This window comes from Thalia democratica, chromosome 6 (assembly GCF_965202585.1).
Source record: "Thalia democratica chromosome 6, ktThaDemo2.hap1.1, whole genome shotgun sequence".
Taxonomy (NCBI): domain Eukaryota; kingdom Metazoa; phylum Chordata; class Thaliacea; order Salpida; family Salpidae; genus Thalia; species Thalia democratica.
Genome location: NC_139170.1, coordinates 47,153,922 through 47,181,662, shown reverse-complemented (window position 1 = coordinate 47,181,662; position 27,741 = coordinate 47,153,922). Strand labels below are relative to the sequence as shown.

The window sequence follows — 27,741 nt, the reverse complement described above, 5'->3', positions numbered from 1 at the left end:
TTTCGCCCCCTTACTAATTATCGCCCCCCGACTTACTAAAATCGCCCCCAGGGGGGCGATATCGCCCACTTTGGGAAACCCTGGTCTAAAGCTTTAACTATTCTAAATTTAAAATGAAAACTAACAATTTTGCTTATTCATTAACCAAAATTTAAAGTTCTAACGTTGGTTATTAACAAATACAAAATTAATTTGTAGGTAAATAATTTGTTTATATGAAACAGAACATTATCAAAATCGGCAAGACATAAAACATTATTACTTTGATTTGAAATCACTATCAGAAGTTAGTTTTAGTAATTTCAGTTATAACCTTGTGCGAAGTTATACGACAGGCGAAGCATTGCAAAGGTTGCAAAAACAATTATCAAAAATTTTTTACCAAATAACAAGCTTTACTGTTAGTCAGAACAACTACAAAAACCGGTACAGTTGTAGTAGGTACGGTATAAAGTTTTCCAACAATACAAGTTTTAATTTTGTGATTAACTAGTATAATATACGTGAAAAATATTAAATAAAACAAGCTATTAGTACTCAGCATGTTTTTCTAATACCTGAAAAAATACTTTTCGGTAAATTGTTGTAACAAAAAAACTGTAAGAAATGATACGTTTCTTTACACTTTTGTAACATATCATGACAAAATTACAATTACTATTCTTGAAGTTGATTGTTTGATAACTTAAATTTATAAAAATAAAGGCTAAAGTTTGATTCATTACAATGAATTAAATAATCTATATCTTAAAATTACTATATAGATGTAATTTTTTTTTTTACTTTGAAATGTAAAGGCAGCAAAATACCATAAATAAAATAAAATGTTGTTAAAGTAGATAAAACTATAAACGTGATTGATATACTTTAACCTACAAATGGTACAAGTCTTCAAAAATAAAGCGACAAAATGAATAGGGAGTAGCATAAAGTTACTTAACATCTCCATCTAACGGTTACTTTAAAACTTTGAAAAAATATTTAGTTTACTGTAGTTAACATAGCTACAATTTACGATATTATTATGATAGTATTTTAAGTTTAAATTTAAAACGTTTAATAGGTGTTTGATAATTTTTAGATACTAGTGACAATTTTGATTGATAAAGGCAATTCTGACACCTACTCACTTTTATTAGTCAATTTCTTTTTTAAATGTTTGTAACGAAAAAGAGTTTGAAATATTTTATATGTGTATTTTTTAAAGGAGAACATATGCATTGTACAACAAAAGTTGTTTTTTTTTGTTACAAGTTTACCAACAAGTATCATTTAATAGCTTTTTAAGTTTTTATATTAAGCTGAACACAATCTAAATAAAAAACATGCATAAAATACTTATACTTAGTAGTTAACTAATGAAGGTTTTAAGGTTTAACAAAATTACATGTCAAAAAACAAAAGTATAAATAAACAGATTTTTACAAAGAATGAATTGTTTCATATAAATACTAATTTTGTTTTGTACCCTTAAACTATAAAATATTTTTCAAAAATTAAAACTTTTTTTACTATTTTAAATCAAGTTTTAAGGAATGCGATTATTTTATATATTTTTAAAAAGTCATTGATACTTTTAGTTTGTAACTTTTAAGTATTATATTTTCTTCTTTTTAACTATGTATTTAAATTATTTTCAGCCATATAAAACGAGATACTTTTAAATTAAAACTTTACGTAATTAACATTAGCTCGTTCTTTATGAGTCACATTTGATATGGTTTGTTGTCTTATGGAGGAGCAAATAAAACTAGACTGAATGAAGATATACAATACACTACTTTCTCTTCGTTTTATAATACAAAGCAGATAAATTAAATGAGTAGCTGTCCAATTTGCACGAGTGTAAAAAATTGCACGAGGGCACAAAATTGCACGAGTGCACACAATTGCAAGAAGAAAATTTTGCACGAGGTGATAAAATTGCACGAAGATAAAATAGCACTTTGATACTTTTGCACGAAGAGTCATTTTTGCACCAAGACACTTTTGCACGAGCAGATAATTTGGCAAGGAGACATTTTTGCATGGGCTTATTTTTATTATCGTTTTTTAAATTTTCTTGTTAACTTTATTTTTTTAATCTAATTTAAATATTTTTACTACCACTGTTACCCCTAACCCTTACCCTCGGTCGGTAGGTTTTTTTTTTATTTTATTAAATTATTTTTTAGTATTTTGTTTCTGTTTTTGTTCAATTTTTTTATATTTTTTGATTATTCTTACTCTCGTACAAAACTGACCCTTGGTGCAAAAACTTTTTTTTCTTCGTGCAATTTTGTGCCCTCGTACAAATTTGGCTTCGTGCAATTTTGTTCGCGTGCAACTTAGTCCCATCGTGCAATTTAGTAACCTCGTGAAATTTTGTCTTCGTGCAATTTAGACCTGTTCCCAAATTAAATAGTTGGTGTGTAGCTTGATGACCGAAAGGTCTTTTTATACACAAGATTCTTTAACTTTAATTTTTTGGTATTGATTTTCGTTGTGTTCAATAAACTATTAAACTAGTAGTATTTTATATTTAAACAATAATGTGATGAAATTATACTTATTTTCGCTTTTGTTTGAGTAGGACTGTAAGGTCAAACAAGTTTTTTTTATTAAGTTGTTTTTTAGCTCTAAAAATAAAAATTGTGAAACTTTTCAGTTACTTTTTATATTTTAATTTTCAGTTTAAACAAATAATAAAGAATCAAGTAGGTTGCATACGTACTTAAGCGAGGAAAGCTTTTTACTCAACATCACTTTCTAGCGGACAAACGTATACCATTTACAATGCTGCATGCTTTTTGATGCAGCATATCACAGAACAAATATTTTTGTCGACTAATAGCTAGTTCGATATTTTACTGTTATGATAGCTTGTTTATTTGTACTAGTTTAAGACATGTAAAACTTACTCAGATAGTTGTATTTTAGATAATTGAAATGTTATTTATTAAAAGTAATCTAAATAAAATTTAAACATACTCGATTCCAATTTCAACATTCATAAAAATACATCTTTTCAAACTTAGTACACAAAAATACCACTTTTAAACTGACTTCTATCCACAGAATTATGGACTAATTGCTATAGAATATGATAATGTTTTTTACAGTCATACTATAATACGCAGTTAGCTTATCTTTAATTGTGACTCTTTTTAGAATTGATTTTAGTACACATTAATTACATTTGTAGAATATTTCAGCCTTCTCGTTTTAAACTTGAAAACATCTTGTTTATAAGTAAGTTTAGTAGTAAATTTATTGAACAAAAAAAATTGCTGAAAAAAGTTTTTGGTCAAAGGACCTGGGTGCACGAAAAGACCTCTCGGTAGTCGAGTCGCACAACACAACATGAAAATACAGTCATACTAAATTAGTTTTAGATTTTAATATAAGCGAGTAACTGATTAAGATTATAAACAATAATTAATACAAACTATGATAAATGTAACAAGCAAAATAATAAATTCTAAACTACGAATGATTCGCATACATTATTTAGTGTAAATGATCAAACAAAACTTTTATAGTTTGGGAGTATTTAGCAAGTATTTATTTTGTCTATTCACACCTTAAAAAAATATTTTATCAAATACCGTATGATGCAACTACTATCAAACGCAATACCAAACTGTTTAGACATCCTTCATAAAAAACCTACAAATATATTGTATATGTACATAATTTTATGTTTTTATTACTTGGTATCTAAAATAGTTAAAAACAATTTTATTTATTACTCACACTTTGATTTTATTGAAAAGTTGAAAAACTTTTAAACTTACGCAACCTTCAATTTTGTCAATTCTATGAAAGTTTATGTTTAAAGTATTCGTTATATACTTAACAAATTTACACACCCGGAACTTAAACACGTTATAATTTTAATCAGTAGTCAAAAATAATGACTTTAAAGTTATGAGAGTTGAAATTTTTGGTTAAACATGTAAATAAAGTTTGGTTATTTTCCATAAATTCATGTACAATTATCATCTGTCCGGTTTTGTTTTAATATAACTACGCACTAAATTATCTTTTATAATAACTCAAGAAGGAAAAAGTATACTAACTAGTAAAAATTATTATAGATTTAGTGATTGAATAACAAAAGTTAAAGCGCACAAAGTAAAATGTATAAAATATGACATTTAACCACTTTAATTATTACTTTTAAACTTTTCATTAATTTTTTTTCAATTTCTTAAACGTCGTAAACGTAAAATTTATAGCGAAACATACTTATAAAAATAATTTTTAAAATATTTTCTACTTATTTCAGTAAAAAAAACATTTGTTTGATAGTAACTACTATGTATTGATAACATTACACAAATAATACTATTTAGCAAGCAAAGTTTTACAACTTTGATTTTTGATCTTAATAGTTTTGTCCTTTAGCACTAAAATTTGATTACTGTTTTAAATTTTAACGATATCAATAAATTGTTTAACACTACCATACTTTAAAACATAAACAAAAACAAAGCTTTAATCAAAGTGCTAAGTCTGTATAAAAAAGAGTTTAATTATTTAGGACTATATGTTACAACCTAGTGGTTAGTTTTATTATTAATTTAACTAAAGTTTTCTAAAATACATATACAAACTTTTATTATTTAAAGAAATACATAAAAAGGACAGTTTTCTTATAACTAGAACGTAAACACAGAATTTTAATTAGAAAAAAAAATTAATTGAACAACTTATTTATATATGTTTAATTTTTTTTTAATAAATTACAACAGTGATAGGGACTCCAGTTTTGTAATTAATATAAAAAATTTAAAGTTTAGGTCTATTGAACATTAAAGTTTCTGAAGTCAGAAATTAAATAAGGATCACAGACATTTTTTTTAACAAAGTATAAAAACTTTACAGTCTTTAATTGAAAAGATGAAAGATATACAAAACTACTTTTTTGACCAAAAAATTATATTAACGACGTATAACAACTAGCACTATTATAAATCTTATTATTTACATTTTATCATTTGAATATTACACAATAACTATGTTTTGTTATTCTCGCAAATCTTGCAAATCTAATTATTTTTACTATCGATAAAAATAAAACTTTATTTATTTTTTATACATGACGACTCTGGTTTAAATCATACAAATGTTTTTTAAATCTAATTATTGTCTATAAGTATAAAAGTTAGTTATAAAAATTTGTCTTTGCTACTGATTTACAAGGTTTTTTCTGTGTCAACTACGTTTAAGTTGTTACTGCAATGATATTAAAGCTTAAAATAAAAACTAAACATTGAACACCCTATGCTTTTGTTATTCGTTTTTAATTGATTAATTATTATAACTATTTTTTGCGAGAAATCAAATACAAAGTATTGTTCTTTACTCAGTATAATTTTAAACTTTGAATTATTTATTGTTATGGTAAAACAAACACTATTTATTTCATTTATATTAACAGCAAAAGTTTAAAGGCTTAAACTGATAATGGTTTTAAAAGGCTCTTACATTACTATTTTAGATACTCTAGCGGATAATTTTTTTAAATAAAATATTTTATAAGTGAATTTTCTTTTAGTGAATTTACAAAATTTTAAAGCGCTGTTAATAAAACATCAAACATATTAGATACAAGATGTAAAGCAAAGCTGCCCAATTTCATTAAGAATCGCCACAATTCAGCATTACATTTTAAATCAAATAAAACTAAAGTTATTAAGACACTCAAAATTTTTTCAGTGAAGTTCTTACTGTTATACTATAAAGGAAATGATTCGATCATCAACATTAGATAGATTAGTTTTAGTTTGAACAAAACAAGTTTAGTAACTTTAATGTTACAAAAACACGATTATTATAATTTCAAGAACTATAAAATATTTTACAGATAATAGTAAACTACAGTTTTAAATGTAAAGCAAAAATAATTCTAGAAAGAAATTAGTTAAACCGACAGAATATATAGAATTACTTATATAAGTTTATAATTCTAACTACTTATTTATTCAAATAGTATAGATACTTGCAATAAAACACAACAATTTGACACTAAACTTATACTTGTAATTATTCTTTTTTTTTGATTGTACAAAATTTAAAGAAAAAAAACAGAAATAAATTATAATTTAAGATTTCATCTTCTGCAAAACAATATCATAATCGACATTTAATTGACGCAATATCACGGTAATTAAAACAATTAAAACTATATTGGGTCACATAAACTTCAAAAAGTTATTATATAAATTTAAAGCTCCAAATCCAGCTAGGCAAGCTAAATGACAATCTTGAACAAAAAATAGTCACTATTTGTGTAAATTTAGAACCAATAATGAGAATTAGAAAGTAAAAAAGTAAATTAACTGAAAAATCATCCTATTCAGTCTTCTAATTTTACGCGAACAGTTTGATAGAATTTTGCTAAAACATCTTGTAATCGCTAGAAGTCATAATACTTACCAAGTTTAAAACTTTTAAACTTAGTCTTAAAATTACCACTTATTATGTGTTTTTATACGATTAATAGCTGCTTTTTGATGTTTGTTTTAAATTATAGTTATAAACTTAATATAAAGTATGCTTCTACAAACAAAAATTAGTATCTACTAACTATTTTTTTAAATTAAGCAAAAGCATTCATGTCGATTTATCTTCTACTTATTTTCTGAATTTTCTATATTTTCTGGTATCAGTTTTCAATATTAATTTTTTAATGTTTTTAAGTAAGTATTTTTTTAATTGTAGACAATTTATATACACGTTTTTATTTCTCAACTATAAATTGTTTTAGATTTTAACTTATACTTGTGCTAAGCTACTACTATGTTTACCAGCAGATAATTTTATTCTTGTAAAACCAAATTTTTATTTTTGTAATTTTTAATAATAAAGGTTCTAAAAATATTCTGAATCAACTTTACTATTTTTTGCAGTAATTATTTTTTATGTCGTAACAACTTTTATTATTGATATAAGTTTAAGCGTTTGCAGTTTTCAGAACCAATTCAACTTTACAATACTTTTATAGAGTTTTGCTGAGTTAAAAGTAACAAATAGTTTTGCTTGTAAATTTATTTAATCCGCAAGAGTGCTTCAGAGAGCAACCTGAAAATTACCAACATGCATGCCTTTATATGCTTGTGATTTTAAAATAAAATTATTACATAACAACTGCTTTGCTCAACTATATTTTTGTTTTCAGTAAACTTAACATCATCAAGCTGCTTTCTAGTAACAAAACACTAATCTAAGCATAAAAAGTTCTATTGAGTATATAAGACTAAAGTAGTAGATCTAACTTATAAAGTAAACAAAGGTTTTGTCTCGCTATAAAGTACAATTGTGTTAAAGTAGACAAAAAATGACTGTGAAACACGAAATAAACTAGACAGACTTATTTTTGTTAGTCCTATTTAAATAAAACATTCTCAGATTAAATATTTCTGTGAAAGCAGTTCTTTTTGGTGGAACTTAAAAAATACCCATTTGTAAAACTTGTCAAAGTACTTTTAATTAAAAAATAGCATGATATATTATTTTTTTTATTCTAAATGTATTAAGTCCTTACAATACTACGACGTTGTAAAGTTAATTTGATACTTTCGTTATTTGCATTGTGAGTTACAGTTAAGTGCCAATTAGTAAACGTTATGTAAACAAACACTACATATTAAAATACTGATTTGACTATAGTTTACAAAATTTGTTCTGTTCATATATGACTCGCATTTATCGTAACACATTTAATTAAAGGTTTAGTTACCTCTAGGAACTCAAAAACTTCAAAACCTCTCAATGAAAACCAAAAAAGTATGAGAAATAAGTTATTAAACAAGCTGCAAGAGCAACATAAGAACCAAATGAATATATAGATTATAAAATGAAATTTTAAAGGACTTTTAAAATTTTCAATTATAACTAAACGGTATTTTGCTTAATTTACATAAACTGCATCGAATATTATTATTAAATAAAAAGCTTTGTTTCATAACTAAAAGACTGCTGGACGGCAACAAATGATTATAACTTATGTGTTTTATTTGTTTAAATACTCTCATTTCTTAAACAAATATGTTAAATTCTATTTCTTGATTTTAAAAGCAGAAGTCTTGAGAGGATGAGTTTTTTAGAAAAAAATATCGATCAATAAAAGTTTTTATCAAGTTAAATATAAAAGTGTATATATTCTTGTTTACACAAAAATTAATCATAATAATCAAAACAAAACTTCAATATAATATTTCAATTTAATAGATATATTCAACTGACCTGTGGGTTCCTGCAAAGGTGCACGACCATCAAACTGCAAGCGCACTGCAGCGACTGGGTTCCTGCGAAAATGAATTCCAGCGAAACGTTCTGCAAGTTGACCAGCGTAAGTTTGTCATCGCAACCCTCCTCCTGCCTGGCCAGCTTCAAAATTGTCACGAGAACGCTGTCCACTTCGGAAGGAGATTTGTCACCTGGAGATTTATCGTGCAAAAGCTCCTCTTTCGTCTGGTTGAACTTGGCGCGCAGCTTTTTCTCCAGCTTTTCGAATATCAGCTTTTTGGCTTGCAGCCCCTGAAAAGTGTGTCATTGAAAAATTATGAACATTTTTTTTTATTTCAAGTCTTTATAACAAGGGTTCTATTTTTTCAGTGTGTTTGATGCGCTGGTCCGCTTCAGTGTTAAAGAAAGAACCAGTGATTTTAAAAATAATAAACTGGCTTTAACTAATAATATCACATGACTGTATAAGTCTTGTTTACTAACTAACATGAATATTTTACTAACTATATTTAGTTTTAGTTTCACCACTTAAAACCCTCATAGTAGTTTAAAACTAGCTGAAATCGGGCTCACTTAAACCTTCCGCATATTCACAATACTTTTTTTTTTTAAACTTTTAATCTAGCAATATTGCAAGATTAATTTTTATTTTTTGAAATCTCAAAGGGTAAAAATATTAAACTAATAAAAAAATTTAGCTTTTAGTTATTTCAATCGGGGTATTAAGTCTTTTTTTAAGTATTTTATGATAAAAAGGTAGAAAGTTAGCAGAAGAAATGTTAGTATTTACGTTTCTAAACAACTACATATAAAAAACTAATAATTTTTTCATAAAACTTACATATATACAAACTACTATAATTTGGATAAACTGTAAGCAAAAAAGTTATAGATTTAACTGAAAGTAGCAAGTATGTTTTGTTTTCTAAAACTTTAAAACAATTGTTAACAACAAATTCACTAATTCAAAATTTAATCAGTTAACAAAGTTTCACTAAATGAGCTCATCAATACTTAAATAAAATTAATTTTTAAGTAGAATTTAATTAATAATATGATAATTTTAAGTATTTCTTTAGTAGTCAAAAGTATAAAATCTTTTCGTAAATTTAATCTTAGTAATAAACTAAAAATTTATTGTTGTTGAAATGTCAGTAGTACATTTTTTTTGGTTTCTCTTGTAACTGTAATCAACTTAACTATGAAAATAAAACAGTAATAATAAACGTTTTATACATCAATATGTATTAAAGTAAATTGTTTTATTCAAAGTTAAATTTGCTTGAAAAGTAGTTATATTTTGGAAAATTTTAATAAAATTCAGCAAAAAAACTAATGAATGAAACAAGAATAAAAAAATCACACATTTTCGCAAAGTCACTTTAATTTGGCGTAATCAGAATCTAATTTCTATTTACAAAATATCGCTGAATATCATAATACTTGTTATCTAACACACTAATAAACGCACTCTGTGTCACTAAATACCCTTAAAATGAAGTAATAACCTTATATCAAACACCCCATCGTGTCATATGGCAGCTTGAACATTGTCTCGGGTTTTCTTCTGTCACGTAATTAGTGACAATTTACCGTCGCGAGAACAATTTGCACCCGCGAACCGTCGTTACAATTCATTTCGCATTACCTCAAATTACTTTCGCTGTAAACGCGTGTTTTATTTGCGCGAACGGCGCAAATTGGTCTCGAAATTGTTTTTTTTTTTGTACATGCGACGATTTAACACATACCTGCATGTGATTTACAAGTTTGTTGCGCAACTGGGTTTTTTAGTGAATAATGTTTTAGAGGTATTTTTGCAATTTAATGGAATCTTAACACGTAAACAGGTGTGAGGTTTTATATTTTTAAAATAAATGAATAAACTTGTTCTTGTATTACTTCTGTTGAAAACTATTTTATCTGATATTTTTCGGTTAAAGAAAGTATTAAAGAATAGAGAAAATTTATTGGATTAAGAGTAAAACTTAAATGTTTTCATTAAGTAATAAAAATGTTTTTTTGTTTTTTTAAGGAATAATTCCAAACCTAGATTTAAAAACTTTTGAAGTAGTTGTTTAAATAATGGTTTGATTCACTTTTATTTCTTAATATTTTTGCTAGGTTTTTAACTGAAATAAAACTAGTTTATACATAATAAAGTATCATGTTTTTACCTTTTGTTTTCATTGAAAAAGATAATTCAAAAGCATATTATGTGACAAAAAATAAAGTCTGTAAATTGGTTTTGTAACCGGTTAAAAAATAAGTTGTATTAACATTTTAACTTGTTTTTTATCAAAAATAGATTTTTACTTCGAAACGACTAGCTTTACTTAGTAAAACAGTCATAGAAATAAACAAAAATACTTTTAAAAAGATTTAAACATTAATAACAAACAAACTTTAAAAAATTATTGTTTAAAACAGGGGTCGGCAGACTTTTATAAGTCGTGGGACAGTTTTCCTAAAAAAAAATTCTCGTTGGCCACACTGTAAAAAACAGTTAATCACGAGCCGCAGTAATTTCAAAATATTTGAAGTAATCAACACAAAAACAATATTCTAAACAAAAAATGTGATAAAATAAGCAAAAGTAGAAAACTAGAAAATAGTAAATAATAAACCAAGAGCCTAATTGTAAGGCATTTATCAGTAAACTTAGAATTTTACCACAAAAGTTTTTCATATTTTTTAAAGGTGTGTTTGAGCTTAAAATCAGCTCGCGGGCCGCATATTTTAGATTTGAGGGCCGGATTTGGCCCGCGGATGTTTCAAAACAAATTAACTTGGCCTGAAAATAAAACTCCTTATACCTCTCTCAATAAGTTTTAGTTTATCGCTCACATTTCATTAAAAAATTATTTTTTTAAATTTTACTCAAAAGTTCAATTTACTTACCCAGACTTATCAAACAAAAAATGTTTTATTCACTATTATTTGAACTGTTTAACAGATAAAAAACTTTTATACATATAATAACTTAATTCGTTATTGACGAAACTATCAGATAAATTTACATTACAGTTTTAAAAAATAGTTTTAGCTACTTGAAACCCAAGTTATACCTCAATCGGCTTGGTAAAATGACCTTGTTTAATATTTACCTAGGTATTTTGTTTTTATTAATGTTAGTCTTGGTTAACCTTTAGTTTAAACAATAAAAATTTAGTTTAGAATTAATCTTATTTCATTGAATTCATACGATCAGGCAATTAAAACTTCGCCATGCAAGAAACTCGTAGTATTACTGAAACTATAAAACTTCTCTTAGTCTACTTTGCTAAGGTTCATCTTGATTTAAACTTTTTACTGTTTTGATGTTAAGTTCAATATGACCAAGTTTTAACTTTTTCTTATTCAATTTGTTTTGTCTTAATTCTACCTTTGTAATAAAGATTATAAAAAAGTTTTTGAATCACTAACTGGTATTTAAAGTTTTCATAATATAATGCTTGACAGACAACAGTTATTCATTATAATTTTTTTCGATACACCAGGTTAAAACTAAATTATTTACAAATTTTAAAGTGTGATATGTTTCAAAAATATACTAAAAGAACACAAACAACAGTTATAAAAGTTAAGATTTAAAAAAAATAGGTGATAAACTTTTATTAAATGGTACTTCATAAAGAAATAACAGTTGTAAGGATTTCAGTGTACTAAACAATTTTCATGGTATTTAAATCATATAAAGTTCTAGTCATTTGTAATAAATTTTCATTCACTATGCAGAGAATGGTAATAAGTATTTTTTATCAAGAAACCCATGATCTAGCTATGTAATACTTTTTAAATTGTCGCAAAGAATTCAGTAAAAATGCTGACCATGTTAATGATAGATTGTACCGCACTTTCATTGTGAATGTTGTAAAAAGTTAGTGCATCATTATTTTTTACGAGTAAATGAAGTTAAACGCATGTATTAGGGTTATATAACGCTCAATCCATTATTTTATGGTATATATGATTAATATTTTATACTTTTTTCTAAAGTGTGCACCTTTTCAAAACTACATTAAAAGTAGAAATATAATTTAAAAAGTTTTTAATCATTTGTAGATAACAACAGTTGAACAAAATTAGATTATGATTTATCGCAGGATTTTTTAGCTATAGCAAAACTGCTCTACAAACAATAAAATTAGCGAAATCTCAAAACAAGTGACGAAAAGTTTAGTTCTTAAAATTCATGATTTAAAATTGACAACAAGAAAAAATAAAACATAAATTGGATTGTTATAAAAACTAAAGCTGACCAAAAATGTAATTTTGATTAAATTTTTTTTTCTGAGCAAAACTAAAAAATTAAAAATATTCCTAGAAAAAATATCATTTTCAAATACTTAAACTTAGTTGTTAAACTTTTAAAATACAAAATATTTCTGCTGTTTTAATGAGAATATAGACTTATAATTTATTTTAGTTATTATTAGATGGTTTATTTTTATAACTAAAATAGTTTGTGTTTTTGTTACATTTGAAAGTTTACACTAAAAAAATATAGTATAACTTATACTAACAATAAGTATTTTTAAAATGTCAAATTATATTTTATTCAAAAACGAGTAAAAAGCTGATATTCTCAATAGTTTAGCACAGTATTACTAAGTTTATTTTTTTTTTTTGTTACTTTTTTGTAAAAATAAAACCAAAAGCTAGTTGTTTAAAGTTTGTCTTACAACAAAGTATACGCTTCATTTTTGCAATTGATCGAAACTTGTTCGTAAGAATTAAAATTATCTTTTGAATTTAAAAGACAAACGAGTAAAACCTAAAGTCTTTGCTTTCAGATTATTAGAAATAAATCGTATAGTAGTTTGGTGATGGGAATAAGAGTAAGCTGACATTTTGCAATTTTAGTTTTCTTACTTCTAAAAAAGCTTATTTTAATTTAATTATCAACTCAATCGACAGTAAAAAATAAAACATTTACACTTGTCTAATGTTAAAAGTTAAACTATTTGATACATTATTTTGACTAATGTGTAAGGTAGAATATGTTGTTTTTTAATAAATAAATGTTGAAATTAAAACAGTAAATCAATTTTTTTTTAACAATTATTTATCTGTTATATTTTAAATAAGTTTGATGTTTTAAAAAAAACAAGAATTTATCTTCTATTTTGAAATAACTATACGTTTTTTATTGTTGAAAGAAATAGCTAAATTTTGAAAAACTTTTATATAAAAGCAGTTATAATAAGTAAGTATAATATTATAAAAACTATTATAAATAAAAATAATTATTTAAATTAAATTACTTTTTCATAACATGTGTATAAGGATCGCAAAATTTTTTACAAATAAAGACAAATATTTTACAAACAAAAACTTTGCCTATATGTTATAACACACACAAAAATATTTCATCAACAGCTGATAGAAATTTGTTACTTCACAAAAATCATGTACTTTTTAACTGACACAATGTTTAACATGCTCTTATGAGGTATTAACGTCGTTATTTTTTAATAACGAGCTTGTAAAAATTTTTCATTAAACAAACTGTAATTACTTTTCTTTTTTATTTGACGGATTTTTTATTATGCAAAAAAGTGTTTCTTTTTACTTTGTTTTTATGAAGTCTTCGTTGTTTTTTTTTTTATTTTGTAGAATTATCCTGGTAACTTTTATGGTAAAAACTCGCCAGCATGGTAAAACTTTAGCCATAAATATGTTTTCTAACAGTAACTTGATAACTTAAACTTCATTGTTTTACAAGCATACGTATATATTAAAGAAAATCAAAGCTTTATGATGAATTTTTTATAGTACACAAAGAATAAATAAGACTCTTAAAATTACTAGAACAGAAACAAGTAAAAGAATAAACTATTGTGTATGCTAAAATTTGAGAGACATGAAAAACTATCTCTAATTGTTCCAACAAACATAAAGTGTTGGTTAGTATTTATCAGAAATTTGCATTTTTTTTTTTGCATAAAACACCTGTGTACACAATTAAATAATTACTTTTTATCTGAACTAAAACGTTTTTTTAGTAAACTTTAATTTCTTAATTTTTTTTTCGGCTAAAACTAATCATATTTCATAAAAAAAACCAAACATTGTTACAAACTTATATAAATTTAAATTAAATTAAAAAATCTAACGACAACATGTTCGGTTATTATTAACAATTCGATTGATTCAAAGCAACTTGTTTATTTTAACGTTTTTATCCATTTGTTTTTAAACAAATGTTTACTATAACTCTATATGACTAATATATTTACTCATGACGTAAACTAGGGGTAGGTAACTTTTTTAGGGCGGGCCTTATAGTTTTGAAAAACTGTACTTTAATAAACAATAAAAGGAGTACTACTATGCACTGATAACTAAATTAAAAGCACATTCGATTTTTTTTATAAAGTGTAGAAATACCCTTTTTTTTTTGCAAAATTTGTTTTCCGATAAAAATTACGTAGCTTGCGGTGCGTTGACAACTTACTTATATGAAATATTTCAAATGAATAACTGAACAACTTAAACTGTAACATTGAATCGGCTTTCCAATAAATGTTGAAAACAACACAAAAAGTTTTTTGAAACTTTATTGTTATCCTTAATTGTTTATAAGTTGGAAAGTGTAACAGCGATCTTTGAACTTAAAAGTACAGATTATTAAAGTATAGTAACACATAATCAAGCACATATATATTCTGGACAAGACGTTAAAAGTGGTGTGCGACTTGATAACCGAAAGGTTTTTTCGTGCACCAGGTCATATGACCAAATGTTTTGAGCGCTTTTTTTGTCGGTCAATAAACTATACTATACAAACGTTTTTTGAAAATTTGTTTTTCTGCTTAATTGTTTATAAGTTAGAAAGTGATCTTTGAACTTAAAAGTAAAGATGTATAAAGTGTAATAACACATGTACAAACACAATACAAACCTTATGAAACTGGAAGCCAGGCAGATCAACTGGAAGAGTCAGTATCGAGTTGATGATATTGTCCGCCGCTCCGATGTAGACTTGAAGATCAGGATCGTCCGGGTGGATACCTGGTAACATGATATATGTATATATATGTGTATAGAATTAAAGTACACAAAATAAACTTTTGTTTGGGACAGCTGTTTTTGCGTTTAATACGCGTCTTCAGCCAAGTTTTATTCAATGAAAAGCAAACTTGTATAAACAGCAATAAAATTATACAAAATTAGGTATTACGTAATAATAGAATGGCTAGTTGTTTTTAGACAAAACTATTAACAGATTTTTTCGATAAATTGTTTCCGATAATGTATACAGCCAGTTTGTAATTCGTTTCTTTTGTTTAGAGATTCAGATTTTTTAACTTTTAAAACTTCGATTTCTTCCGCATTACACAATTTACATCCGTTTTTTAAACTATATTTATTTTTCGTTGTTGTGAAAATTTCCCACTAAATTTTAAAATTAATTTCGTAATTTTTTAGTTTCATAATGTATTGCGATAAAGTTTTTTTATTTCTATGTTTTTTGTGTTTGAATCTGTACTTGTGCTTTGTGTAGCGATTCTTAAATGGTAGTCCAGTAGAGCCAACATAAAGCTTGGTCTGGTTTTCAGTAATGACTGTCGCTTTATATATAATATTTTCCATTAGGCAACTTCCATTTACCGGGCATTCTTGTTTTTGTATATTTATATATATATATATATTATTCATAATATATATATAAATACATATATATATATATATACATAATATAACAGAATATACATAATTTACAAACGTCTGTTCTTTATGTCCTAAGTTTAAAAGAATTAAAAAAGCAGTATATTCTTTTTTTGTAATGTATACTTTGCCATTCTTTGTTTTTGAAATAAGACCACGGCATACCAACTTTAAATTAATATATTTATACATACATATATAGTAGTATATAATAAAAAAAATATATATATATTATTTAATGTACATAATTATGTATGTGTATACAGTGTGCGTATGTTTTTATTTAAAATAAAACCAAGCACCGTTTTACTAAAAACTTAACTTGCATGTTGAACTATCTTCACAAACAAAGATAACTTACTCCATTACACTTTTTAATCAGTAAAGTTTCCATTAAGTTACCGAATTAAAAACAATACACCACAAAAATTACATATATACAAAGTATAAAATACCCAACAAAATAGACATCATTATTCTGGACACCATCTGTTTGCACTCCCACAAGATTTCCACCTCATTAAGGTCCCTCCATCTCTGTGTATTTATTTTGAAAATTTAATAATTAACAAGTTTTTAATAACAAACATTATAATAAGTATGCTTACACAATATTGCTTCGATTTTTTTAACTTTTAACTGTAATTTTGCTTTAATAGTTTCATAAGTATTAAGAAAATAGATGTTGTTTGTGTACACAACTTTTGCCTCATGAAGATCCATCCATCCCTAAATTATGATTTGAGTAGTTGTTGTGTTAACAAAAATTAAATAATTTTTGATTAGACAAATAATAAAGTACATTAATTATGTTAAAATTACATGTTCATGAATGTTTCCCAGCTTTCGTTTGTGTATTATTTAATTAACAAAAGCTTTAATTCGTGTTTTACATCAATATCATCGTATCTGTATATTCTTTTTAAATTTGCGTGTACGCTTACAATTCCAAACTTCTGTTACGTAATAAAAGATTCAATTTTTCAGCTTTTTTTTTTGATTAATTTTGATTATAGCTTGAAATTAATCAGTGTGCAGTGATTTTTTATATCGTTTAAAAAAATTAAGTGAAAAATTGTTGAAAAATATTAAATTTGAAGTTTAATTGAGTCTAAAAGCTTAAAAAACAAATTGTTTGTTTAAGTAAATTTTAAATATTTTTACCGTTGTTCTTATACCTGCGTAAAGTCTATAAAATCAATGAGAAAATAGTAAACTCAACAAATCGTGTGTAGCACTTCTACATAGCTTTAATTCACACGACTGTCATAAAAATACTATTGTTTACTTATTACTAAAAAAAATTAAAACTATCAAAGAAGTACTAAAATAAAGCACTACGATTTTATAACTCAAATGTTTTTGTTTTCAGATGACCTAGTTTATGCATTTTATTAGTGTTAAAGAATACATATAAAATGCAATATTTTTATTTCTGATGGTTTTAAGCTCAAATTTTTATAGTTAAACTTAATTTATGTAAACTTATTCTTTTTTAGAAAGTTTTTAAAACTTTAATAAAACTAATGTTTTATTTTAATAACAGTTATATAACATTAGTTTTAATAAACTAATACAACTTTCAGAACTTAAAGCAGATTAACTTTAACTGTTGTTCATAAAAAGCGATTAATTATGTCTACCAAGAATTCATTCGAGTGTGGATCTTAAACTTAAATAAAAATTCATAACGATTGTGTTTAGCAAAAAGCATCAAGTTTTACGTACTTTCAGCTTAATCTATTTAAAACAAACTGTTTATAAAAAAACTATCTCACATAAGTGCTTATTCATGACCATTACTTGGAGTAAATAGTAGCTTGCTGGTTTTTGCAGAGCTTTTCGAAATTATATGCGTGATTAGAACGTAATACTTTTAACTACGTATGTTCATGGTAAACTAGCATTAGGTTTACGTTTGTGTTTCCAGAATGAACTTGCGAATAAGTTTAAACCATACTAAAAAATTATTTACTTGAAAATAAAAAATTGAGTTTTGTACAAAAAAATACAATACTTCACAAGCAAAAACATAAGCACATTTCTTGATTAAGCTTTTCATATACTTAACAAACTTCGGTATTTTCTCCAAATTCAAGGGTTTATTTCGATTTGTGTAAACATTCCATTCTTTTAACAAAACTCTTTTGTCGCGTGAAACGTTTTGTTTAGTGTTTGCTTTTTATTTAGCCGAAAACACTCGACAAGATTTCGCTTAATTGTGCAAAAGCAAAATATACATTTTAAAGAAAATCAACTTCAAAGAAAAACACTGACGCCCCCCTTTTTTTCGAGGATAATGTTACGAAGAGTTAATGAAGCTTGAATCACTTGAGAAACGAAAAAGAAACAAATAAAACAAAAACTTGAGACCTTCCCGTGATCCATCTTCCTGTGAAGTGACAAGAAACGAAGATCGATCTCCGAGCAAAAAGAGTCCGCTCCCACAGAGGAAGCTTTTTAAAGTTTTCAAAATTACCTTCTTACGAGCAGCCGTTTCGCTGGCTCGGGAAAAACGTTTTGTTTCACAATTTCTCGTAAATTTTAAAGAAAAATTTAGTGTTGCGACGAAAAGTTTTGTAATAACAGTAGTAATTGAAAACCTCACTTGTTTGAAACATAAAACACGGTTACGACGCTGTTTGCAACGTTTAATTAGAAATATTTTCGATCTGCTTAAATGATGATCGCATCAGCTCTAAAGAAGCTTTTTACACAACATTAAAATTTCCACATGCTCTTCATAAACTTTAGCTCAATTAAATTTAAAACTCGTGTGAGAACTTTAGTGAAGCTATAAGGCAGAACAGTTTACACAAATAAGTATTTTTTTAATACAAACAAAAATAATTTCAAACACCAACTAAAATAAATTGTGCGTCTAACTTGGTTATATATTCAAATAAAAGTTTTGTATGAATTTAATTTAGGCATGAAAATATTATGAGAATCAATTTTGTCTACATAAGTAATAAAAGATAATAGATTTAGTTCAGTTTTTGTAGAATTTGTTATGTTATTTAAAAAAATTTCTTTATAAGATGTACGTCTTATTTAATGATAAATATCAAAAACACGTCAGTTGAAGTAAAATAAATCATAAACTTTATAAAAAAATTGTGAAAATTGTAGTTATTGCAATATATCTACAAAAAGTTCAACTCAAACTATACTTAACTGCTTGAAGTGTTTAAAAAACTCTATTACTCAGCAGTTTTACAATTACGGTTTAGTTTTTTATTGATATACAATAAAGAAAGTGTTGTAAGTAAATTGAAAAACTATATTTAAAAGAACAAGTTGAGCAACGGCAATTAAATATTTAATTTGAGGTTAAAACCTTTGAAAACAATACACTAAAACAAAAAGATTTAGTTTAAAAAAACATTTAAAACTTAATATTGAATAAAACATTTGAACAATAAAAGGTCATATACAGTGTATCTTATTTAACTTCATATAAAAAAAGTCTTTGTACTTATTTTACTTTGTTTAGGATATTATAACTTTTATTATTTAAACATTTCTTTAAAATTGTGCATTTTAAGTGTTTCAAAGGATCTTTTCTCTTTTTGTTTTTTGTTTGTACAAAAACTACGTAGATTTGCTTGTTTATACTTTTAATAATCTAAGTAATTTTTTATATCGCTTTATTGCTATTATTTTGCAAGAAAGTAAATTCGAGTGTGAAACATTTGTTGTGTGTTCAGCTTTAATTTTTTTAATTTAATTTTTTAAGATGCAAATTTTCTTTTCAAAATGTTTTATTTCCTTTAAACCAGTTTTTGTATAAAATTTAAATATTTGTAAAAATAATTTAAACAAAATAAAGTCTGAAAAATTAACTTATTTAAGTTTATACTAAAGCTTGATTAACTTGTTATGTGATTATAAAAAAAAATAGTTTAATGTTTTTGTATAAACTCTAACAAAACTTAAATACAAAAAAGTAAAAGCTTTGAAAAAAGGATTAATTATGAAAATAATATTAATTGTTAATAAAATAATATACTAACGTAATGATTAATACAGCGATAGTTTCCTTTATTGAAAATTATAATTAGATTTTATAATAGTATTTCTCCTATTTTATTTCAAAACATTGCATTCGACACTTAATTTGTATTTACTTTTAGTAAATATGATTTAAAAAAAAAGCCCACACTCAAAATTGATTTAGTTTTGTATGAAGATTGGTTTGAATTGATTGATTATTAAACAATAAAAAACTACACATTTTGCCAATGTTATGTACAAACTGTTGAGTCGTCATAACGTGTATTTAAACTTTTACCTATTCAAAAAGTACAATCTAAGTCAAAGGAGTGCTACTTCACACATAAAACTGACTTTCAGGTGCGTGGTGATCTGGTTCTGTATGATCGGGGCGTAGTTGTGCATGAACCTGGGAGAGAATGCCCTCATTGCAAGTCTCTTTATGTAGGTGTGAGTGTCGGTATCACCGTTCACTATCCCGTTTGTTCCCAGTATGCGTCTTGTGGTGCTCGGCCAGTAAGTTTGCACTATGCTGCCTGTAAATTACTCAGTTTTTGTACCTAGTTTGCTCTCAAAACAATAAAACATTTGATGCGCAAATATATCTTTTAAAAATTGTTTAAAATATGATTGTTAAATTATTAATGCTTTGAAGTAATGTGCAACTGAAGATTGAAGAAACTGTGACGTGCAACTTGAAAAGTCTGACCTTTCATAATATTTCTATTTTTAGAAAAAAAATAAATTCGAGTGAATCTTTGATATAAGGTTTTAAAAAAGAATTAAACAAGGCTAGTTTGTGTTTATTATTAAATAAGTTTAATGAAAACAATTATATATGCTTTTTTACTTGATTGTATTTATCACAGACTTGTTTGAAGACTAATTAAATTTTGGTATGACTATGATCAATTAAGCTTTATTTGAAGTTTTTTGTTTAAAAATTTGACGACCAAAAGTTTCCATTTAAAACAACTACTAAAAAAATTAAGACTTTACGTAGTTTTCAAATATCTTTGTAATTTTTTTAACAACTTAGCATGTTGATTGTAAAACAATTACCTTCCCCAAGTAGTATTTTTCTCACATATTCGCTACCAGCAACAACTATTGTTGGTCTGCCAAATATGTGGGTCCTGTAAATTGTACCGTACTTTGTCAACCTAGAACGTTGAAAGCTTTCTTTCTGTGAATGCATCAAAAAATATTTATTTCATATATAACAACTTTATCTATAATATTTGGAAAATGTTGAAACAGAGACGCTTTCTACAACAAATTGTAGTTTCCGGTTTATGTTGACAGAATACATACTTTTTAACAGAATATTGAAATAAATGTTTTATAAAACCGTAGTGTTTTATAAAGTTTTGATACATCAAATTTAACGTAATGCTGAAAGGTCGGTGTCTAAAGTTTTATTTTACTGTATATAAAGTTACCTGGCTATAAAAATTAGACCTTAGTAATTTTCAAAAATAGAATTTTTTAATAGAGTTTTACAAACAGTTATAAAAAACGGTATAGTTTGTTTTTTAAATATTTTTATTATCCTTTTTTAAGACAATCTACAACTTGATGTTATAAAAAATTTTCCACTTATAAAATGGTGCGCATAATGTTTTATCTCTAGACATACAATTTGATGAATAACACAGGTATGTTGAAAACAGCTACATTATGTCTCCTATCTTTTTTTGAACGTTAATTTTTATTGGTTTCCATAATGTTCGCAGAGTTATGTACAAATTGAATTTTTACAGGAGAAGACTAAGGCCAAATTTATTTTTAGTTGCTTTTAATTACATTTTATCATAACAACAATGTAACTGTACAAAATATAACTGTACGAACAAATAATGTAGCTTTTATGATGTAATAAAACCTATTTCGTTTATTCTTAGCGGTAACTTTTACCTTAACATTAAAACCAATTTGGTACCTTAATATCGAAAGTCCTTTTGATAGTTTTAGCAAAACAGCATTTGCAGAGCAAACTTTTCAAAAAACAGATATTTTTCTTGTTTTTAAAAAGTAGAGACTTTTAATTGTTTCTACATCAGTCAAACGTATAACACATTTATCGGTTTAACCTGCAGTCGCAGCGTTTTTGATTTTTTTTTTTGTCTCTATTTTTTAATTATTCTTACATAATTGTTTCAACTGACCGTTATCAAAAAGTTGAACTTTTAGAAAAAATTTTTAAATAACTTGCATAAGCTAACTCGTATAAGTTTTAAATTTAAAAAAAAAAACTAGTTCACTTTGTTCTTAAAAACTTAAAAAAATTTTTTTTTTTATTCAACCGACCATTATTAAGAAGTTGAACATCTCCCCGACAAAGGGGAATCCCATGGTGCCTTCCGGCAGGGGCAGCGCGGAGGTGGCGTCCCTCGTCCGGGTGCACTTGGCGTCCCACATCACCGTAGACAGGTACAAGAGGAAGGAGGGCATTATGACGTACAGGCATGACGTCACCACCCAGCCTTCCGGCGTCAGTGACGTCACAATGTCGGTGATGAGGGTTTTCGTTTCGTTCATTTTATTTGTCTAGTTTGCTGAAAAATAGCAAAGCAGTTCTGAAGTTGATAAAGTAAGATGGAGGTGATAAAATTTGTATATAAATTTATTTATTACAAATTACAAAAATATTTATTTTTTTAACAAAAAATGTTAGTTTTTTTTATTGAAAAAAAAAATTGTAAATTTTGTTTTTCTTATTCTATTTATTTGCTGAAGAAAATTAGTATGATCTTCGAGAAAAAAGAACATTTTTTTTGTTATATTTACCTGAAAATGTTTTTTCTATCAACTGTTTTGAAAGGTCAAATAAAAATTGAATCAATTAAAATGATTTTGTTTTAATAATTTTCAGCCTAAACTGTAAAACTTGCTCTCAAAAAACTTAATATTTAGTAAACTAACTACTTTGTTGAAAGTGACTTCTCATAACAAAAAAACAGATCAGTTACAAGTAAAACGATATTAAAATAACGTAAAGTATTATAGAATAGCTTTAAATCGTTATTTTACTATTTATGCTAAAAAGTTAAACTAGAAGATGTATTAAAACTACGAACAACTAGTGCTCATGTTTCTCGTTTAAGTAGTATAAAGTAAATTTAATTTGATACGAAGAAATTTTAACAATTCAAATTTAGATATTTTCATCATCTAAACATTTAATAAAAAAGTATTAATGTGAGCTTACACACAAATAATTGTGTAAGCTATAATAAAGTCCGTAATAGTTCTGATTTCGAACATTAATATATTATAAACTTTTGATAAATCCTTTGATAAGGTAAAAAACAAATTATAAGTTTCGTTATTTGAAAAAAATGTTTCTCATAAGTTTTTTTACATTTATTAAGTATTCTGTAAAAATACAGACATTTCTGATCGTTTTTTATAAAAAATATGTTTAAAAGTGTAATATATACTGCTTGTGGTAGAAGTTAATTGTTTTATTGTTCTTTCTTTATTCTCGTAACTCACTTTTTAATTTTCAAGCACTGCTGAACAAAAAAACCAATAAAAAAACAATAACTTATAAAACATTCTTGCATTCATTCAAAAAAAAACTATTCTCCCTGAAACTTTTAGCACAACGCCGTTAATTAGACGTTAAACGAAGCTCTTGAAAAACTTAAAAACTTTAAAACTCTCACACATGAAACTGTTTACACAGCAGTTCTAAAACTTAATAAACAAGAAATCAAGCTATTTGTGCATGTTTTCGCTTCCACACTCTTTCAGCGTGCGACCTTCGTATTTGCTCACTCCGGGCGTGTACTGTGACGTCACAACAAGTTCGCGATCACCCGGCTGATTACGACACCGTTTACGCGCCGCGATTCCGGGTAATTTGCGCTTTGGGCTTCCTGTGTCAGTGATTGCCATCTACGAGCAATCGAGGACCACCCTGCTTTCGAGCTTCTTTGCTTTTTTGCCTCTTTTCTCTTTTGGCGCGTTGCGAGACTCGAGTGCAAGATCAAGTTACTTCGAGAAAAGGTAATGAGCCGTGTACTAGTGATGTGATATTGGCCAATATATACGCCGTGTCGGTAAGAGTGTTCTTGTTTACAGCTTTTTATTGTTTTTTTATTCACCTTTTTTCCATGCCACCGCTCTCTTTTAAATGTAAAACTCGCCGATAGATTGTTTTATGGTAGCATATTAAAGTTTTAAAATCACTTTTTTTGCATATTGTAAGCAAATGATAAAGTTTCTTAAAGTAAACTTTTGTAAAGTGTTTTGAAGTTTGTTTAAACTTAATTGGCATAAATAAAGTTGCGACGCGTTTTAAATTGGTCAATAAGACTAGTTGGTTTTGTTTTAATAACTTAAAACACTTAGAAATACTTATGAAGTTATTAGAATTGTTTTAGGAAACCAATAACTGTGATAAAAACAATTATTTCCACTATATATGTTTTACTTACCAAATGCAAACTTAAATTTATATTTCTTCGAAAACTTATAAACTATTGGGTAAAAATATATTTTGATTTTTAAAACAAAAATAACCTTACCGTGAAATAGTCATTTTTATAAGTTAGTCAGAGCGAACAGCTTTAAAAAAGCTATTTCATTTTTCAAGCACACACTAAATATTACTTGTCACTTTATTTTAGTGGTTAAGTTTAAAAAGATTAAATCAACTGAGTTAAAAACAATAAATAAAACAATCATAAAGTTTTTGTTATATAAAATCTAGTTGTATCTTTTAGGCTGTAAAACTTACTGAAAGAGAAAAAGTAAAAAACTTCTCAATGATTTTAACTTTGAAAAAAAGTTATGCAAAAGTACTAATTGAATAAAACCTACAAAAAAGCTTAAAACTATTAAAAAGTTTAAATGCTATACAGTTAACTTAACCACATTGTAAGTATGACCAAGACAACATAGCTGAAATTTGAAGTCGGTAAAAATTGTGTTTGATTTTTGTTAATTTAACTTTAAAATGCTGTAAAATACTAGTTAAAAAATGTTAGTTAGTCCAGTTCATTGATAAGTATAAATGTTGTAATAATAAGTATTTTTTACAATAACGATAGCTCTAAAAACAAATAGTTTTATCAGATTAAGCTCAAACAATTCATCTCATTTCGCTAGTAAAAATGCATTTAGCATACAAAAATTTTAGTTTTCATATATTTATCAACAAGTGTTTCAAGCAACTTGAAAATATATCTTTATTACTTTTAAAGAATAATTATTGTTTATTTTTTATTACTCTTAAACTTTTGACTTAATTACCATACATTGAACTAAAAGATAAAAGTAAACTCTAAAAAATGTATTTTATTGACATCAATTTAAATTCTTTTCTATCTTTACCTATCTATACCAAAACGTATAAACTTTATAATCTTTTATCTAGCTTAATTAAATGCTATAGCTGTATAAAAAAAAAACTTAACAAATAGTTAATAAAGTTTGAATTTCAAAAATCACAACGAAAAATAGTAAAAAAAATGTTTAAACTATCTTGCCAAAACAAAACTTTAAAATCCATTCAACAGTTGCTTTATAAGTTGTTTGTTAGTTTTCTTATCTTTACGCATTTCGACAAAATATACGGAAGTCATTCTAATCAAAAATTGATAAACTACTTAAACAAATAGACTTTAGACTAATCACATAACAAAAACGTGAATACTAAATACTATATATCTTGTTTTTTTATTAGTATAAACTTTTTAATAAAAGCTATATTATTAATTTTACTCTAAATAAATTGAAAAATGTTTGAATAATTTGCTAAATTTGTTATCTTATTGAACTAGTAATTATAACTTAGCTAGTAGAACTAGAAAAACACTTAATAAAATACAAAAGCTTTAGTATTATAATGGTTTGTATAAAAAATAGTTAATGTTTCAAATAAAACTTTTTTGTAAAAATAATACAAGTTTTAAGTATGTAAGAAAAATGAAATTAATAAACCTACAACTATTAAATTCTCAAAAAATAATTAATCGGCAATTTTTATTAAAAATAAAGCTAAACTTAAAGATTAAAAGCGTCCTACAACTAAAAGAAAAACTACGTAAATTTTTTTGAGTAAAAAAACATTTTAATTGTGCTAAGAAACAATAAAAACCGAGAAAAAGACGTAAAAGTAAACAAAAGTAGAGTTAGATAACTTTATAAAAAACAATGTTTAATAAAAATTAGTATTTTATTTACTGCAGTTCGTAACAAAATCAGTTCTCATGCTTAATTTTTTTTTACTAGTTTCGCTTTTCCAGGGTGCAAACAATACAGCCCTAGAAAACATTTTTCTTCGAATAAAACTTACTATTTAAAATCCGTAACATGCAAACTTATGTTTTTAAACATGAAATTTAATTGTATTTTTACTTAATAGTTTATGCTACATTTTGATAGTTTTGAAAGATACATTTGAAGTTCCACTTGTCTCTTGAATGCAAACTTGCTTTATTTCATGTGTAACTGTGTAAATTTATAATTTAATTAAAAAAACTAGTTTGCTTGCTTTACTTTATCTGTATTTGTATTCACATCAAATACTGTTTTCCATTAAATAAAAAAGTTACGGTTTTTTTGCACTTGCAGATTTTTCAAGGTATATTCCACTGAGTCGCGCTCAACTAGACAACAGGGGCGTGTTTTGACTGGTTTCGTGTTTCCTGTGCACCCCCTAAAAAATTGAAAAAAAAGAGTTTATTAAAGTGATTAAATATGGTTTGCTTTTAAAATGTTTTACTTAAAATTCATACCAATATAGTTTATTTTTGATATTTAGTAAAGTTTAACTCATATATTTTAAAGAAGTAAAACTGACGTAGTTTTATAAGATTTTTGTCCAAAAAAATGTATAAACTATACAAAAATTTTATAAGTACAAAAACTGTACAATTTGAAAAATGAAACTTTTATTAATAGTTAGCCAATCAAAAGTCTTTTAAAAACCATTTTTATATGATTGTATAATTCTGAAGGGTTTCATTTTATACTTTGAAAACTTTTGACGAAATCACATGTTGTTTTATTTTTAGAACATTAAAAAAAAACACAGTTTTTATTTTTAAAAAAATTATCAAGTTGTAAATATAATGGTTCACGTCTATTGTCAGTTTGTTTTCATAAATATAGTTTGTTTTTGATTTAATTTGAGTTTTTAGCTAAATTGCTTTAACCGGAACTGTTTGATAAGTATTTATTTTAAATATCATAGAATGTTTGATTGTATTATTACAACAAGTTAATTACTTATCTCGATGAGTACTTTGTTTTTAGTTTCTTATGTATAAAATATTTTGTTATTCATGTAAGCTTCACAATGTATTGGCAAAATTTTCACTTTGTCGATAGAAACAGGAATTAGGTTTATATTCAAGTTTTAGTTTACTAAAAATTAAAGAACTGGACTACATATTAAAATTTTGCATTCTATTTACTGGTGTTTTCTAATTGTTTAAATTTTAAACATTTTTATGTTTTTGAGAAATTTTCAACAGTTATCTAGTAGAGAGCTATATTATATCCTAAGGAATATTATCAGAAGCTTATACACAAAATACTCTATTATTGAACAAAAAAAAATGTGCAACCTCACTGAAAAATTCTAGACACGCCCCTGTTATACAACCTAATAAACTTATGTAAACATGCCTTAATCTAGCAGTCGGGTTGTATATTATGTAATATGTATCATATCTAATATTAATTATTGGTTTATAGTAGTTATGACTTAAATTTTAGTAAGTACACATATTTACCTACTTTATTTTCTATTGTTTTATTGCAGTACTTTTTACCCGACTCCGTAGACCTGTATTAACTTATTTGATACAACATATGTTA

At 25.7% G+C, this 27,741-nt stretch overlaps 1 protein-coding gene across 1 annotated transcript in view; it reads right to left on the bottom strand.

Annotated features, from left to right (window-relative positions):
- Window positions 1–22,446, bottom strand: part of LOC145839171 (cytochrome P450 26A1-like) — a 41,689-nt gene extending 19,243 nt beyond the window's left edge. The window contains exons 1-6 of the mRNA XM_082946779.1: window positions 22,216–22,446; window positions 20,968–21,091; window positions 20,260–20,441; window positions 16,365–16,446; window positions 15,143–15,252; window positions 8,233–8,526 (exon numbers count right to left, since the gene is read on the bottom strand). Of these exons, the coding sequence (XP_082802905.1) occupies window positions 8,233–8,526; window positions 15,143–15,252; window positions 16,365–16,446; window positions 20,260–20,441; window positions 20,968–21,091; window positions 22,216–22,446 (1,023 nt within the window). The remainder of the gene's footprint in view (window positions 1–8,232; window positions 8,527–15,142; window positions 15,253–16,364; window positions 16,447–20,259; window positions 20,442–20,967; window positions 21,092–22,215) is intronic.
- Window positions 22,447–27,741: the final 5,295 nt, after the last annotated feature.